Genomic DNA, 18099 nt, shown 5'->3' on the forward strand with positions numbered 1-18099 from the left:
CATTTACCTGAAACCGTCAAGAAAATCTAAATTTCAGGGCTATTACTGTAATATTTTTACCTGACTCCCATTACAGTCCTAGTACATGCAAAATAACTATTAGATCGTTCACTGAATAAGTTCAATCAACGATTGGATAATTATAATGCAGACTATGTGGATATTTTTAAACATTAATATACCTACACAAAGGATAATGTTTTTTTTAATTACTAACAATTAATGGAATATGTGTGGAAATAATTATTCCTTTAGTTTTGCGCCAGTCAGTAAAAGGTTTGTACGCCTTTTCGTACCTCTTTCTTGACTTTGTGGGGAGCGAATTGCACTACGACGGCCGCAGCTTCGGCTACATTATAACAACGTCTCGCGCAGGTACTCTTCTTCACTGATACCTGCTTTAGTACATAGTTATAAAGACTGTATAGTTGAAAAGTACAAAGCATAAACTGCAAACTGCATTAAAAATGACACTGATTGTTTTAATTATTTTGAAATCTCTATGGAAACAATTAAATAAAGTGATTTTAGCATGCGTGATTAGGTATCAAAATTTCACACATATGAATAATTTAATTTGGAAAAGTTATCTACATGTTGCGGTTTTAGGTAAAATTTTATACATAATATGTCATGAAAGTGAGTCCACCTGACTTGGAGGCATTAAAGAGATACTCGGACGCTGCGCGTCCTCGTACTTTTCAATAAGCCTCCGCGTCATGTAAACGACCACTTTCATGACTTATTATATAAAATAACTATTGCGTGCTTTTATGAATGCATAAGAACACTAGTGCTTTTATGAAAGCCGGAATGACATCCATTTGGCCATGCTAAATCTGTCATAATGACACCATCGTAGATTAATAATATAATAGTATGCTAATCGCTACTGCTCAGCATATTAACAATTAACGTTTATCATTGCACTGACCCATGCCTAATGAAATTTAGGTATTATCATTGAAAAACAACTGGGCATTTTTAGCTACAGTGAATTTGAACGTTCAATTTAAAAACCTGGTATATAGTGCATATCTACCTGAATGTTTGGTAACGGGTTCTTCTCTGCAGAAATACCGCACCATGCAACTAGTAACATTTTCAAATTCATCTTCCGGTATATCCTGCACCCAAAATGACGGCACTATACCGTTCAATTCCTTTTTCCCCTTAAACTTCCGCCAAATGTTAGGAAATGGTACACTCCCCGGTCGCGTCCAATAGCAGATGTCAACCATTACTTTAGATCAACCAAATCTAACTAATGTAAACACATTGCCTTCCTTTCACTGTATATATGCTTTATAGATATTAATTTCGAAGCTCATAATTTTTCGGGTGAATACGAAGATAATTAAGTGGGTAGTCGCAAAATCACGTCCTAACTATCACCCATTCAAAAGGTTATCATCGCGCCGAGGCAAACCGACATACACAAAAGCGGTTAACGTTGAACTAAGCTAATTAATCATTTTTGGTCAAATGATGAAAGGCTGAATAAATAATATAAGAATTAGGACATTTCGCGGCCCACTGTGACAAATTTTCGCCGGTTAATTATTGTGAGCCACTGCATGTGGATGAAACGAGTACTTCTTATATGTATAGTCAAACAAATCGTCAACAGCAAATGGAACCATCATAGATAACAACATTAACAAACTCAATTTGGTCTCGTTGATAAGATATGCAATCTATTTGATGCACTTTGTAAGGTCTTTAACATATTGATGTGGGGCTTGTTGATCAACTATACAGGGAAAACATATCAGATGAACATTTAAGCTTGAGAAACTGTAAACAACTATTCATCGTACAGCAAATTTTAACAGTTTGTTAGCAGCCAAAAACCTTGTACAGTTTTTGTATAAAGGGTATACAACATTTTTCACTATGAAAGTTTACATTTTATTTCCCATAATAAGCCAGCATTCAGTTTTTTTTATTTCAGAAAACAAATTACTAACGAAAAACAATTGAATTTTTTTAAATCGCAGTGCACCTTTTCAATAGTCTCATTAATAATAATAAATGGTCTTTTATTGGATAGTGTATAAAATATACATAAAACATAATATAGAAGGAAAAACAAAACATAATGTTGATACCCTCCAATGGGGCGCAGTTCAGATGGGGTACATGACCACACATCTGCTCTTCCACTTAACCCCTCCAATTTAATTAACTAAACAACAAAGTGGAATGAAACTAACTATATAATGATGTGAAGCGTATGATTAACATACATATGGGAATGACGATTGAACAAAACCGACAAAAGAAAATATTAATAATGCGATGAACTTCCCCCTTAGCTCGTGCACCAACGGTAGCTTAAATGATGAAAGCACAATTAATTCAAGTTCGTTTAATTGACTACTAATTATACCTAATTGTACAATTCAATTATCACACCGTAGACGGTCGGTCGGTCACTCGGGCGCCACCAAGACTTATCTCTGCTCCCCCGAAGTCTTGGGAAAATGGGCGGTCTTCTCGGATGGGGTGGAAAGCCTCCGGGTATTCTCAAGTGGAGAACGGAATATACCAGGGATCGGTCAGAGTTCACCACAAAATGGCGGCGGTCACTTCCGGATTATCTAAAACAAAATATGGCCGGCGGCCCTGACGGTAAATTTCCTAAAGGGAATAAAGCAATAAAGCACAAATCAATTAGCGGTGTCTAGGGGAAAGAAAAGCGGAAAAGCAAGGAAAACAGAATATAATGAAGCTTAGCGGAACGGTGGCAAAAGTTACGGTAGTGCAAAAAAGGTAAACTCAAAACGGTAGTTAAACGGAAAGGACAACGGATTGACTTACGGTCGCTCAAACGGTAAAACAAAAGGGTTTCGGTGGATTCGGAATGATACGGTTTCGCAAATTAAAGAAATCAAAAGGCGTACTTACAACTCGAAAGTATGAAGCAGAAAAGATCCCTCCCAAATTGAGCGTTTTCCTTTTAAAGGAAAACCCATTTTGGTAGAAGTGGAACATGGAATTCCCAAAGCCTCCCTGCATTCGCACCGAGCGGTGTAGAAAATAATTCGGTTTTTAATTAATTGCGGCTCCTGTGGTTACCTTAAAAATCTGGGACAACTTGCAAACAATTACAAAAATTACAGCGCCTCTGTGGACACCTCTCTCGACGGTTTCTGACAAGGTTTACTACTGCCCACTAACATGGCATTAATTAACAGCGCTTACCTAATTAAGCGTAATCAAACCTAAGTACTCATAAATCCAATCTGCAACTAGCTCCCTTGGACTTTTTCTTCTCAAACGGCGCTATCGCTTTAAGACTCTTATCGCAACATGCAGGCATACGGACGGGACTGCAAAACTTGTAAACAACTAGATTTGAACTCGTTCTATCCTTGATTTTACTTATTATGGGAATCTAAAACATCTTATAAATAATTAATGGCGCTGAAACCAAAGAATATTAATTGTCCCTCATCTTCGCCAGGACAACATCCTTCGGTGGTTACAAAAATAATTCCAAAATTCCAACAGGAGCGGTCGTAGGCGGACTAATTAATTACGGTATCTCCATGGCATTGCGGAAAATGCTCAATATCACGGTCTTCTGGCGTAACGAAGCCCAAACCAAACGTTACTATACAGGGTGTTCCTTGTAAACGGCAAACTAAACGTAGAAATTCCGGGTGCTTCGTTACAAAGCGATTCACACAAAAGCACTTTTAAATGCCGGCGTAATAAATGTCTATTGTAATAGATTAACTTAAGATTAGCAAATGCTCTGCGACTAATATCAGTCACATGTTGCTTAAATCGTAAATCATAGTACATTTGCAATCCCAAGTTCTTAACGCAGTGCTTCGCAGCTAGTAGAGCATCATTGATTTTAATGGTAATAGTATCAATGTGAAGGTTCCTAGGTTTTTTTGGCCCGAACAACACAAATGATGATTTTTCAGGATTTATTTTACGATCAAACGAACTTACCTGAAGTTCGATCGTAATTATATGAAGCATCCATTCCGAAGATATCACTAATTAACAACGTAGTTCGGTTTCTGTACCACCATGCCACAAGATTTAAAAGCAAACAAAGTCCCCCCTTCCGGCCCATACTCCGCACGTCTCAATACTCTCATTGTATTCAAAGTGAGAAGAGTTTTCGTGCAACGGGGCCCCGGGTGGGTGGGAGGTGATATCTTCGGAATGGATGCTTCATATAATTACGATCGAACTTCAGGTAAGTTCGTTTGATCGTAAAATTATATTTCAGCATCCATTCCTTCAGATATCACTAATTAACAACGTAGATTTTTAAAGATAAGTTGCAGCGACAAACTCTTTAATGACCAACTAGGCCAACAGAAGTAACATCAACTTAACAAAACATTCTCAAAAAGCAAAAAAGCGTCTAAACGCCTAAGTTCAGGATTGTTGACACATAGGAGACCGAATTCGTCAGGGGACGATTGTAGAAGCGAGCAAAAGTTTCGGAATCCTTACTCCATCCCGCTGTCTGTTTAATTTGCTCAATGGGGACTCCTAGTCTACACGCCGCTGAAGTCGATGCGTGGCGTGCCGAGTGGGATTTGAACTGGTTGGTGTCTACTCCCGCTAAGTGAAGAATCTCCTTCACCCAACGACTAAGCGTCTGTTTCGTGGCAACTCTGTGGGGTTTCTTAAAGGTTAGAAACAGAAAATCCTCTTCGTTTCGAAGGCCACGTGTTGCATCTAAGTACGCCTCAACAGTGCGGGCCAAACAGAGATTAGCGTTGTCAAAAAAAGGGATCTTGAGAACCGGCTGGGGCCGGTTGACGCCTGAGGTCTTCAGAAAATCCGGTATAAAGATACGTAAGCCATCTTCGGATCTCTGAATACCCGAAACTTTAATCAACGAAATTGTCTGCAGGCGCTGGCCGGTCGCAAGAACAAATAAGGTGGCTAGTTTTCGTGACAGTCCTTTCAGGTCCGGGGTTTGCATCCCTGCAACGAAAGCCAGCACGGGTTGTGGGTCCCATGTTGTATTGTACTTTGGTTTTGATGGTCGCAAACGTGACAAACCTCGCATGAATCTCTTCACCAAGGGGTCTTCTCCCACTGATCCCGGCAAGATGAGCGAAAGCGCTGAGCGATGGTTATTAAAGGAGCCATACTTACAATGACCGTTGTTGAGCAAATCTTGAAGAAAGGACAGCACATTTTTTGCTGTGCCAGTAAACGGATAAATGTTCTGCCTCTCACAAAAGCTCCACCAAAGCTTGTAAGAAGTCGAATATTGTTTAATCGTAGCCGACGATAGGGAGGTAAGAATGGTGTCTAGTGTTTCCACCGGGGCACCTTTGCGCTGTAAGGCTTCGCTGATACAACTGCTGCCACCAGGGAAAGCGTATCCGACAATGGGTGGCGGGCAGAACTGTAAGGAGAAAAAAGCATGTCATTACTAGGCCCCAGTTCCAGTGGTTCTCGGACCAATAACTTGGTGAAAAGAGGGTACCACGGTTGAGAAGGCCAGTTTGGTACTATGATAATGCCCTCGGCTTTGTCACCAAGTATCTTTTGTAAAGTGCGTAGGGTGAGAGCAAAGGGGGGAAAGGCATAGAAAAAACTGTCACCCCAAAAAACTGTAAACGCATCTACCCCCGCTGCCCCAGGATCTCTAAATCGTGAAAAATAGGTCTCGCATTTTGTATTATGCCACGAGGCAAAGAGATCTACCTCTGGGGGGCCAAACCTAGCGGTTACCGTATTAAACGCAGGCGACGAAAGGGACCACTCTGTTTCCGTCGAAAGACGGGATTCAGCATCCGCTTCCCAGTTGTCAGCTGACGAAATGTAAGAAGCCACTATCCAAAGATTTTTTGATTCACACCATTGCCAGATGTGTCTGGCAAGATCAGACAGTTCTGGGAAACGTACGCTTCCCATACGATTGACGTAAGAGATCGCCGTGGTATTGTCTGATCTAATGAGGACGTTGTCGTTTCTCAAGTCAGCGGCAAAGCACTTCAGCCCGAAAAAAATGGCCTGAAGTTCCAAAAAATTGATGTGTTTTTCTCTCTCCGCCTCCCTCCACCATCCATGAGTACGTTCTCCTGCCGCACAGGCCCCCCAACCTGTAGTGGATGCATCCGTATAAACTATTAATGAAAAGGAGTCTGGTCTTATATCATTAAAAGAACTGTCAATGTGCTTTTCCCACCAGAGAAAATCTGACTTTAGCTTTACCGAAAGAGACATTTTCGCGCTGTAGTCAAAGTTGTTAACTTTAAGAGCCCTGACTTTCTCGCGTTCGAAACGCTTCGTGTAGAGCCAGCCGTATTTCACGGCCGGACAGATCGAGACTAGTAGGCCAATAAATTGAGCAAACTGAATGATTTTACACGATTCCCGGATCTGAAAAAAATGAATCCAGTTTTTTAGTTTCTGCCGCTTGTCGGGCGGGAGCTCAATTTTTAGTTCCGTGGTGTCTAAGACAAAACCCAAGAATTTGCAACGGTTACTCGGTATCAGAACACTTTTTTCAGTGTTAACTATGAAACCCAGAGAAGTCAAGAGCTTATATGTAAGAGAAACATTTTTGGAACAGTCCTCAAAAGTTTCTCCCAGAATTAAGAAGTCGTCAAGATAATTGACACAAGTCACCCCTTCTTCTCTGAGAGTCTGGGTAATAGGTTTCATGAGTTTAGTAAAAGTATATGGTGCCGACGACAAGCCAAATGGGAGACAATTAAATTCAAAGAGTTGATTTTCAAACATGAATCTCAAAAATTTTCTATGCGCTGGTATAATAGGCACCAAAAAATACGCATCCTTTAAATCAATTGACGCTACGAAACAATCCTTAGTTATTAATCGCAGAGCGGTTCTTATGTCTTCCATTTTGAAATGTGGAGACTTAATAAAGTTATTAAGGTGTTTCAGGTTTAGAATAAACCGTTTCTGGCCATTTTGCTTATCTGCTAAAAAGATGCGCGACAAAAAGTGGTTCTTTCTCGGTGTACAGGGAGAAATTGCACCTAGGCGCAAAAGATCCAGAACAGCTTTTTTCATAAACCCCAAGTCTTTCTTCGCAATCGTAGAGTTAGGGGGCTGAAATTGTGTGGGTAATTTAGTTAAGGGGAGTTTATAACCCCTTATGCAGGTCAGGACCCAAGGATTTGACGTGAGTTTACGCCATTGAGAATAAAATAAAAAGAGCCTGCCAGCGTAACAATCATTTACCTGATTTATTTCCGATGATAGCGCGTCTCCTTGAAGTTGTAAGATTTCGGGATTTGCCCTTTGTATTGTCTCGTCTCTCCCCGACGGACCGGGCGTTGCCTGTTTAACGCTTTGGTATGAGGGGTCGAGTTGCTCCCCCCCCTTTTTGGTGTCGGCTTTTTGAAGGACGTGGAGTAAGTGGCCTTAATGCCGGAACTCGCGGACTGCAACGCCTTGGCGTCCCTAATTTTTTCCGACAACCCGTCTCCAAAAAGATGTTCAGTAGGCGAAGTTTTTTCAAGTACGGCCTTGACCTCTTTATTCACGAGAGGAAATATCAATGACCGTCTCAATTTAGTGAGAGAGAAGAATAAATTCGTTAACAACCGTCCTGTGTCACCTAAGAAATGTAATAAATTGTCTTTTAATTCCGGCGACAGCTCGGTGTTATGTGAGACGAGAATACGAGTAATTGCTTGCCCCAGCGCCGATAACGCGGCCGTTAACTGGTTCTGCGAACTCGATAACGTAAGGTCTCGGTTTTTATGCCCGCTCGTCATGACCTGTGCGACCAGCTGATTTATTTCGGGTGGCGTAAGTTTTTCACAATTCGATGGCTTAATATGTTTTCCCAATAATTGTGAAAACTCCTCCGAACCAAGACCATTTTGTAGAATAGTTTGCCAAATAGCTGACAATTTTTCATGGAGCTTAGAGCCCGTGTTCGTATTTTCAGGTGCTCCCCCTAAGATTTGAACGATGTCATCGGACAAATCGCAATCACCGTGCAGGCTGAGAACGTCGTCCTCGCCGGGTTCTGGAGGTGAGCGAGTTACCGAAGCTAAGCCGCACGGGCTGTAGACGGCGGTAATCGGGGGCGAATTATTTTTTGAGGAAGCTAAGCCGCTCGGGCTGTAGACATCTCGAGGCGTAACGGTCGACACACCTGGCAGGTCTCGAGAAACGCTGCGATTACGTCTCCTTGCCGCCTCAATATACGCCGGCCCGCGTAGGGAGGAGCGGCTACGACAAGAGTCTTGGGTTTGCAAAGTGCAGGCACTGGAGGACCTGGAGGAGGAACAGCTCCCATGGCCACGCCGACGGCGTGATCCCGACCGTTTCGTAGTCCGGCTCCTACTTCTCGAAGAGCAGCGCTTGGCGAGCTTCCTTTCCAATTCCTCAATGCGTTGGCGAAGTTTTCGTTTTCCACCCATTGCTAAATGCTGCAATTTTTAGAGAGGAGGCCGGCCGTGGCCGACGATAAGTACTTACCAACGCTGCTACCTATATGTGTGACGCAGTCAAGCACAAGAAACCGAATGAGAGTATTGAGACGTGCGGAGTATGGGCCGGAAGGGGGGACTTTGTTTGCTTTTAAATCTTGTGGCATGGTGGTACAGAAACCGAACTACGTTGTTAATTAGTGATATCTGAAGGAATGGATGCTGAAATATAATTACGTATAAATCATGCGATTCTGCCATCGTAACTAAAGCTAAACGTAAGGCGCATTATAGGTATATAAAAAAAAGAAAAAAAAGATGATAGTAGAATTTATAGAAAAATGATTAAAAAGAAAATTTTAAGTATATAAATTAAGAAATTAAAAATCAAGTACTTTATTCGTGCCTAAGAGTTAATAAGATACTATCTAGAGGTGAGAAGTGGATGTCGCACATATTTGATATTCTATTGAAATTTGCACATATAAAATGAATAGGAGAAGCAGCCAATATGTTTGTGTTCGGTTTAGAGCAATAAAATTTGGTAGACGACCGTGAAGCATAAAATGGTACATATAAATTTATTAATTTTAGTATCTCGCCACAGTCTATCTTGTTATGAAAGAGATTATACAGGAATGTGACGTTAGACTTAATTCTTCTTTCTTCCAGTGAATTTAAGTTGAATCTAGACAGCAGTAAATGTTGAGGATGACCTCTCTCTGGATAAATACCATCAGCTTATTGTAAGAAAGAAATTTCAAAAAAACGTGTACGTTTCTTATTAAAAACCTTGAACATAAAATGAAATTAGCAATAAATTGGTTTTCATCGCAATTAGTGTTCAAAATACTTTTATGATTATCTGCAAGGCAGCGAACTTAACCTATCACGGAAAGCTTGAAATGAATGTCTGAGTATTCTGGGAGAAATTGCTGCAGCAATTATTGCTCATTTCATGTTGTCTTCAAGGTTTAATAGAAAGGTACACATTCATTTGTTTTATAATAATTATATACATATTTATATTATATGTATATATTTTTAAAAAAATTTTATTGTATTAGGGTTACATCATCGAAAAGAGAAAAAAAATCTCTATCAAATGAGCCTAATGAAGTTTGTAAATATCTATCATTTAGCGTGTGCCAAAATGCAATGTTGGTTGCGGACAACAAAGCGGTGAGGCGCTATTTGAATAGAATATAAAGAAAATCAGTAATAGCGTTGAGTGAAGGATCTAGGTAGAGAGGCAATGCTTATGTTAAAAGTATAGTGAACGTGGGGTTTGAGATATAGGCGGCCAAGAGTGATCTCAGATCCCGACGGCAACAACCAAGTCGGCGATCCAGATCCGGATTGCATTATTTTATTTTCATATTTTCGCTACCACAATATTAACCTTACAATTACATTATCGCTTTATTAAATTTGCGCACAGCGGCGTTGAGCAAAGCGAGGGCAACAGGCGAAATATACGGTTACGGTAGGTCCGTATCAGAGGCTGCATGTGGCCCTTGTAAAATTAATTTGTGATCGATGATCGAAACAGTATGTTTACGGTGACCGAAACATATTATTTAAAAGTATTATAATGCACATTTTATATCTAGGTATATTCTATATAAAACAAACGGCCGCATCAAAAGCAAGCCTTTAATCATGATAGCAGAATAGCTAGATAAAGTTACCAGCAGATTCGCCAATTAAACAAGTTGTCTTTGACCTTCCCGGTTATGATAAAGAGAAACACATAAAATAAATGATAATATACATAGTCACAGGTACTTATCATTATAAAATTCAGTAGGTACCGTCTTTTTTTCAAATTGTCACGTTAATTGCGAGAGAGTACCTATACCTAGCGTTATCGGTTTAAAATAAGTCGGTAGTGTGCTAAAATTGTAGGATGAGTGTTGCAAATCATATTTGCGTTTATGCAAATTGCTACATCAGCAATAAACATAGTGATGGGATAAGTTTCTTTAAATTTCTAAATAATACCTACTTTACTCGCACAATCGCAAAATACATAAACATAAATGATATGAGATACTTTTCTTTGTGATTAGGTAGGTATACTTTTTTGAATTTCGTCCGTACGTACCTGCTGCTTTTAGAACTGCTCTTAATTAGGTATCTGATCCAATAATTATGATAAGGGACTGATATTTTGCAGGTATACATTGCATGAAAATAGAATGACTCATTTTGTTTACGTGTGTTACAACGGTTTTCGATAGTTGCAATTGGAGTTACGCTAAAGACTGATTTCGTTGGAGAGGGCGGCTGGGCGAAAATACTGAATACTTGTAAATTGTAAAGAAGGAAAGCGCCGTCGAAATTGTCGGTGGCGTTAGCTGTCGGTGTTGCAAAACGTGGACTCGGAGGGGCAGAGACGCGATGTGAAATAGAGAAGGGACTACCTTAGTAAAAGATCGGAAAGGATGACCGCTTTTCATATAGGCATTACCACTCTACCTAGATCCTTCACTCAACGGTAATAGCTTTTCAAATTTCAAATCCTCGTACGAAAAAATTAGTTATCTACTCTAGCCAAATTCGTTTTCAGCCGTTTAACCAAAATGATGACAAACTGTTATTTTGCCATTTTTTTTTAGCAGTATTTGGCATTCAAATGTAGACCAAGGGCCAAAATTAAATAAATATTGGGCGGGATCTCCTGTTAAAATTTCAGAAAAATTGGTCCACAAACAAGATAGTTGAATTTGTGCATGAGCAATTTTTTTAATATTATTTGCGATACCACCTTCTGTAAAAATTTTCAAAAAATTCGTCTATAAATAAAAAAGTTGACTCTGCGTAACCGCGATTTATTCCTTGCCGTGCGTTTCTACCAATAATTCCATTTGCAAGAAGCATCTTCAACGGTACACACAGGTACTTTCCAACTTGTTTAGTAATAAAGCCAGAAAAAATTCCTTCCTTGGTAATTTTTTATTGTAATTTTAACAAATGGATAGATAGAAACATTTTATTCTAAGAAAAAAGTGTTCCATACATTTTTTTCAGAAAGTTAATACTTCTCCAGTTATTCGCGACCGAAGGTATGAGTTTTTCATACTGTGGAGAACCAAATCGTAGCTTTTAAAAAAATTAAGAAAATGGTTTAATAATTGATGTGTGATCAATACGAACCGAGTCGGCTATTGTTCGTCAAACGCTAAATTAGAGAGTTTCACAGTCAAATAACGGCAAAACTAGGCATTTTTCGAGAAAAACTTGTAGAATATTCTTTAAAGTAGGTATTTTAAAAAAACTTTTCTTCTATTTTTTAAAAACAAACTTTAGCATAAAAATTAAGTGAGTTACGATGAAAACAAGGTAGATCCGTACTTTTTTCAGCGAAAAAATCAGCGCAATCAACCCCCTTATTACCACCCCAATTAAAATTAGTCCTTCCCCTTTTCCAGTTTTCTTTAATTACGTATTATTAGTACATTCTAGAAGTGTGATCAGTTTAGAAGACTTAATTTTGAAATAATTCAAGCTAAAAATCAAAAACGAATTTCTGCAATTTTATGGAAATACGTAAAAATTGCTACATCATCCAATTGTAGCATTTTTAATTCCTAACATTTCTAACAGGCAGTATTCCAGAGTAATCGTTCGGTTCGTAGATAAGTCATAAAAAATTATAAATAATTTGACCTTAACTTATCTTATTCAATATCATCACGTGTCCTTGAGAACTAACCGCTTATCAATGTAACACCAGCATACATATTTATGTATACGGAGTACGCGCCTCTGATGGAAATTTAATTTTAATGATTTACTAACTTTGTGAAGCAAAATGTTTATGACGTTACACCTTATGTAACAACATTAGGTAGGTAATAGATAAGCCTCAACTCAGAGACGTAACTTAATCTGTGCTATAGGAAAATAAGCCGAATGAATCAGTTCGCCCACAAAGATTCTAAAGAAATCTCAATTTTGCTTCAGAAGGGCCAAACGAATTTGTTTGTTCTTCTGGGATAATTGCAATAAATACTTACTATCTTACAATCTGTGCCACTGAATCAAATAGTAAAACATTGTTCACGTTATCAGGTGAAAACGTCATGAGTTTTTTCAAATATGTGGTTACTGAATAATGATAAGTTGGTAATAGCAACCGATAAAAAAGTGTATTCTCATTAAATGATGACTACAGTCACGTTCTCATCTAGATAAACCTAGACAAAAGCGATTAGTGTCGAAATATAGTGCTAGCGGGTGTAATGGAGGAGGTAAACTGTAAATGGAAAAGACCGAGTTCCGCACCTTATCCGTCAATTTACAAAAAATTCGAAGGTCGCAGACCAATAAATGGTGTCATTCCAAAATTTTGGGTTCAGGATATTCCGGAAGATCAATTCGATGCCGCCGTCGAGTTCATGATGGGTGGTTTTCCTTACGATGAGCCATTGAATAAATATTCCAGTAAGTGCCTTCTTTTCCACTACGAGCCATTGGCAGCTTAATTTTCCAAATTTATAATTATTTCTAAAGCGTCTCCCTTACAAAATCGCAAGCCCTTCGAAACCTTTTGGACGTAACGTTCGTATAATTGCAAAATGTCTAGAAGGTACATCAGGTTCATTTTTGAATAAATCACATTAGCATTGTGTAATTAATACGTAAGTAACAACCGTGTGATTAATCCTTCTCAAGGTGGAAAAGTTTATTTTAGGTATGTTTATGATACCTACATATAATTATGCAGCAGAATAATTTGTGGCGAGTTAGAAAATCGCAATTACTCGCGAGCACCATGATAAACACGTTAGAAAACATATTTGTGACAGAATTGATTGGGCGATACCTTCAGCACTAGCTGGATCTAAATTGTTGTTGTTAGCACGATAACTCAAAATGAACAGCGATTTTCCAGTTTTGATTGTCACTTAGGTCGGCTACTTTAATTAGTTCGTAGATGAGTCAAATTGAAATAACATGACAAGTTTCTATCCTTAATCAGGTATGGGGAGATAATTTTATGTATAGTCATCAACGTAGGTACACCATTTTGAACACGTAGCCTGTGAACAATAAATTACCGTAGTTCAAAATTTCCGAAATTCTCGTTTTGTTGTCTTCCATTCATCGCACCTGACAGTACAGTAACAAGTTAAATAATGTAGGTATTATGCTCTTATTTCAGTAACACCCCTTCGGATTCTTCCAGAGATTCTTCAAATTCTTGAGATTTCTGGAATACTTCAGTTTCCGTCAATTCACGTAACGGTAACTCTAGATTTGGTTCTATTTTGTTTTTCGAATGTTGGGTTATGGTGGGGTTAAACCTCGGGTTATACAATCATTACCATTAGTTCACTCAGGGTGGTTTCATTGGTTAGCAACGCACAATAGATCTTTGTTTCTATTGGCTATTTCTTAATGATTTTTTATAGTGAACTAATAAACATGTATAAACCCACCATTGGCCGTTTAGACATCATAAATCATAGACATTTTCCAGGAAATAGCACAATTAATGGAATTACATGAATAAATCTGGACACAGTGGGCGGAATTAACTAACGATCCTCTTTTCTGCGTCATTTGCATTATATTTTATAGGTTTCGAAAATCGGGGGGATTAAATCACAGATAACAGAGTAAATACTATATTAGTTGGGGCGAAAAATTGTCCAGCGATGAGATTAACGTCCACATTGTTACATTGCAAATGAAGCACAATTCCCATTTGTAGGTTTCTTATAAGAACAGCCTATCGCTTTCACTCGTGGGGTACCTCCAATAAGATTTACTCTTAAAAAAAAGTTGTTGATTTAATTAGTAGATGTCATATGGGAAAAGGCGTTGATTATTTAAATAAGAAAGGGGGGAGGAGGTGGGATTACTCTGAAAAATCTGCCGTTCAAGAAACTAGAGGATCAGGAATTATCCACACACCCGGTTATTTACTAATTAATAACTAAAAATTCAGATTCAAACCAAGCACGACCACCTTAAAAATCCTACAGCTTTTTTTTTGTCTAATTGCCTCCTAGTCAATGGTAGGATTTATAACTGGCGCAGTTATTGACAACCCTTGTCAGACCGCTCGAATCAAATTGGTTCCGTTTGCTGCCAACACACTGGGTTTCTCACTCGTTACTCGGGCTCTCTTAGTGATTTGTTCGATTTACCACCTCCATGGGTTTCGCCTCATTGGGTACTGCGAACCTCACGTCTCGTACCCCATCAATCTCTATGGTAGTTTTCGACATTCTCGTGCAGTTTACTGCTGGAAGATCTTTACCGAATCCATAGACATCACTTCAATAATTGCAACAACAATTTTGATTTAGCATTTCATAAGAGAAGGGTATTTCATCCACAGGAGTCGTTAATGCTCGTTGCACGAAAGGTACATAAAAAAAAAATGGGTTTCGGATTGCGATATAGGTAAAACAAAGATAATTAAACATATGGCATAACCTAAAAAGGATACTGCCACCTTCCCATTCGCGTAAAGACGCTTGGATAATTAATTTAAACAATTTTAGCGTGATGGCAGGAATTTTCCAATTCAAATCAGCATTTTTCGCATTTCAACGACAAAAGCAATCATGTCAATGACAATTGCACCAACTACTACCAACCCACCACTAAGTAGATTCTCGCAGTTTCCAATTTAATTTCGTCCGACCAGTTGTCTAGTAGGTATTGCGCTGTTGTTCACCTTTTCTAGCCATTCCATAGTTTCCCTGCCGTTGAAGTTGTTTTACTTAAATCGAACATGATTACATTGGGTCTCGGTTCTGCGAATGAATGGTGGCTGTGCTGGGACACGTTCCGCAGTGTTTCATAAAGCATTCGTTCGCTATGCATTCGACTTTCTTCCTTTCTAGACATCATCCTCACCATTTCCACAAAAAAGCAAAAAGTTACCAGCCATTATTGATCTCGATGCACAAGACGCACGCTCATCACACCACACGCCTGCGCGGTAGGTACTCAACATCTCCGTGACCATTCGCCATTTTGCTTAACGTTTCATTAATCGGCCCCATTACACTTTAATTTGTACCTGACGTTCTGTATCTCACTTCTGCATATTGTTAGCTTCCCTTTCAATATACTAAAGAATAAGGAATTAGTCACAAACCCGGTTATTTAATCATTATTTAATTAAAAATTCAAATTCCACCCAAGCGCGACCACACGACACCTTTTCCCAGTCTAACCAAAATAAACGCGAAAGAAATCGCTGCTCAATTATTTTAGAAGAAATTCGTTTGCTGCAATAAAGTTAGTACGGGCGTTGCCAGTGTAAAAGTTGCTATTTTTCGGTCATCACAAAACCAAATGGCGATAGCGGATGTTTTTTCTTATAACAAAAATTTAAAAAAACGAGTGTTATCGTTAAAAAACGCCGACAAATTTAAGTGGATTATTTAAACGTATTTGTTTTGGAACTTACACCACAAAACGAGGATTATCGTGTAGTTGAGAAGAATAAAAAATATTATCGTTGTGTTATCGCGTTGCTAGTCGCAATCAAGGACGAATTAATTCAGCGCGCCAGTATATTTTCGTTACCAGAAAGAACTATTGGGTGTTTGTTGCCCGTGAAACCAAAGAGGGGATTGTCTCACTTGAGTAGTCGCCGAAAAAGAACAGCAAGATGAATGAAATTTGCACGTTCTTAAAGAGGTCAACCTATAGGAAATTGAAGCAGTGTTGTATTGCATATATTTTACCATTTAAAGACCCACTAGAATTGGATTTGAAAAATTAAAATGTCAGCTTCTTGTTTATTTAAAGTTAGTTTGTCCCTATTTCAATCAAGAAATTATTTCTTTAATTTCTTCATTACCATTTTCAAAATCATAATCTTCCGATTATTCACATTCTTTCAATTTTTCAAATTGTACGATTCTAAAATAAATGATAAATTCTTTACCTTATACTTTTTTTAGAGTTGACCTACACTGTAGGGCAAAAAAAAGTTAACTTCTTAGCTCTATCTCAAATTCTAAATTTGTAAACTACTTTCTTTTTCAGAACTCGAAAGTGACTCCGAATCTATGAACACTTTGCGTATGTTTCTGAAGGAGATGTTAAAAGACAAGCTGGGTTTGATTTGCTACGCTGAAAATCCAGACCCAAAGGGAAAACCAATCATAGCAGGTGTGAATGTTACGCACATTAAAACAAAGGACGATGAGAATATAGTGGAGGTAATTACGCTGTGTGTTTCATATTTACAAACTTCTCTTCGTTTAGATCAAAGGGAATACGCTTAGCAGAATTTTTGAAACTATGGAGGTAGTTACAAATATAAAGAACGTTTTCGACACTTTTAATGTTAATGCCTGTCTAAATGCTATGGGCTTATATGTAAGCAACGAATTTAGGGGACAAGGCATAGGATTAGAGATTCTAAAAGCAAGGTATGTATGTAAACAATTACAGAGACAGTTTTACAAGGTGTCCCATTTTCCACCAGATTTATGTACGGGGGAAAATCATATAAATCATATAAAAAATTAAACAAAAACATCAATAGACCACAGTAATATATTAGAATATTGAACCCGTTTCTACAATAAGGCTGTCATCATCAGCGAACAACTCAGATGATGTTATGATGATGATGAATATTGCTTTTGAATATTTTAAGCCCCATACATATTTTCTCATTGCATATTCTATGTAGGTAGTCTGACATCAGAGAGTTTGTCTTCATTTTCTTCTAAGTGAATATAAAATGTATATTATACATATGTTTATTGGCAATACGTTGCAAAATGTTCTGTAAAATCTAACTTGTACAAGTTCAAGCACTTTCTATTATCAACAACACTATTATAACGGGCGATCAAAAATTAGCGGCGGTCAAGTGACCTTTGGAAGTTCAAATTACGTACGATTTTCCATGTAAACAAAAAATCCAAAGGTGACTCGGCAGCAACTCATTTTTGATCGCATAGTATTATTCTACAGTAGAAGTACACATAGGGACCGGCACTATACCAATTGGAAGTATCAACTTTTTTTTAGTTGAATACCTACATCGCACACGAACGAACATATTCAAATTAATCAATCTGACAGGCAGATCTTCGTTTGTTGTAGGTGGTTATTTTGGTTGCATAAAGTTAGGCGTCCTTCAGAAAACTTAGGAAATCCCTATGTCTACTTCTACATGAATATCACTGTATACTGTGATTATGATACCTAATAATAATTATTATTTCAGGGAAGATCTTTGCAAGGCGGTGGGCATTAGTGTCATAGTAACCGTTTTTACTGCTACGCCATCACAAATTATTGCTGAAAGGGCGGGATACAAGACGTTGTCCCAAATTTCGTACTCTGATTTGAAGCGATTAGGTCCGAAACACACATTTCCGGGCATTAATGAGCACACAGAGGCTTTAAAATATATGTACAAAATAATTTAGTTGCACATATTAGCTGCGTAACACGTAATCCGAAATTGCGGAGCTGTACTTATACAATGGACAAATTAATGTAAATACTTAATAAACTTAATTTGAAATTCCGCACAAGTGGTATTTTTATCTTTAGCACAGATTTACTATATCTGTGCCTTTGGGTATAGTTTAGAACGAGGCGTCTAGGAGTGCGACATTTTGGAAGTTTCCATGGTTAACCACTTTTCTCAGTATGCTGCTCCTACTTCCGAGGCCAAGTGGCAGTTGTAGTCTAA

At 38.3% G+C, this 18099-nt stretch overlaps 2 protein-coding genes across 3 annotated transcripts in view; one reads left to right on the forward strand and one right to left on the reverse strand.

Moving 5' to 3' along the window:
- Window positions 1-18099, reverse strand: part of LOC116172414 — a 29255-nt gene that overhangs the window by 8289 nt on the left and 2867 nt on the right. The window contains exon 1 of one of the 2 annotated variants that reach the window (XM_031489624.1): window positions 1043-1685. The exons of the other annotated variant lie outside the window; for it this stretch is intronic. Coding sequence (XP_031345484.1) covers window positions 1043-1241 — 199 coding nt within the window. The 5' untranslated portion in view covers window positions 1242-1685. Of the gene's footprint in view, window positions 1-1042; window positions 1686-18099 lie in introns of those variants that run through there. 2 annotated transcript variants of the gene reach the window in all.
- LOC116172412 lies at window positions 12217-17935 on the forward strand. Its single transcript, XM_031489621.1, has 4 exons — window positions 12217-12854; window positions 16428-16603; window positions 16650-16816; window positions 17626-17935. Exons 1-4 carry the CDS (start codon window positions 12653-12655, stop codon window positions 17828-17830), a joined length of 750 nt encoding a protein of 249 aa, XP_031345481.1. The 5' UTR covers window positions 12217-12652; the 3' UTR covers window positions 17831-17935.

This window comes from Photinus pyralis, unplaced genomic scaffold, assembly GCF_008802855.1.
Source record: "Photinus pyralis isolate 1611_PpyrPB1 unplaced genomic scaffold, Ppyr1.3 Ppyr1.4_LG5, whole genome shotgun sequence".
Lineage (NCBI taxonomy): Eukaryota > Metazoa > Arthropoda > Insecta > Coleoptera > Lampyridae > Photinus > Photinus pyralis.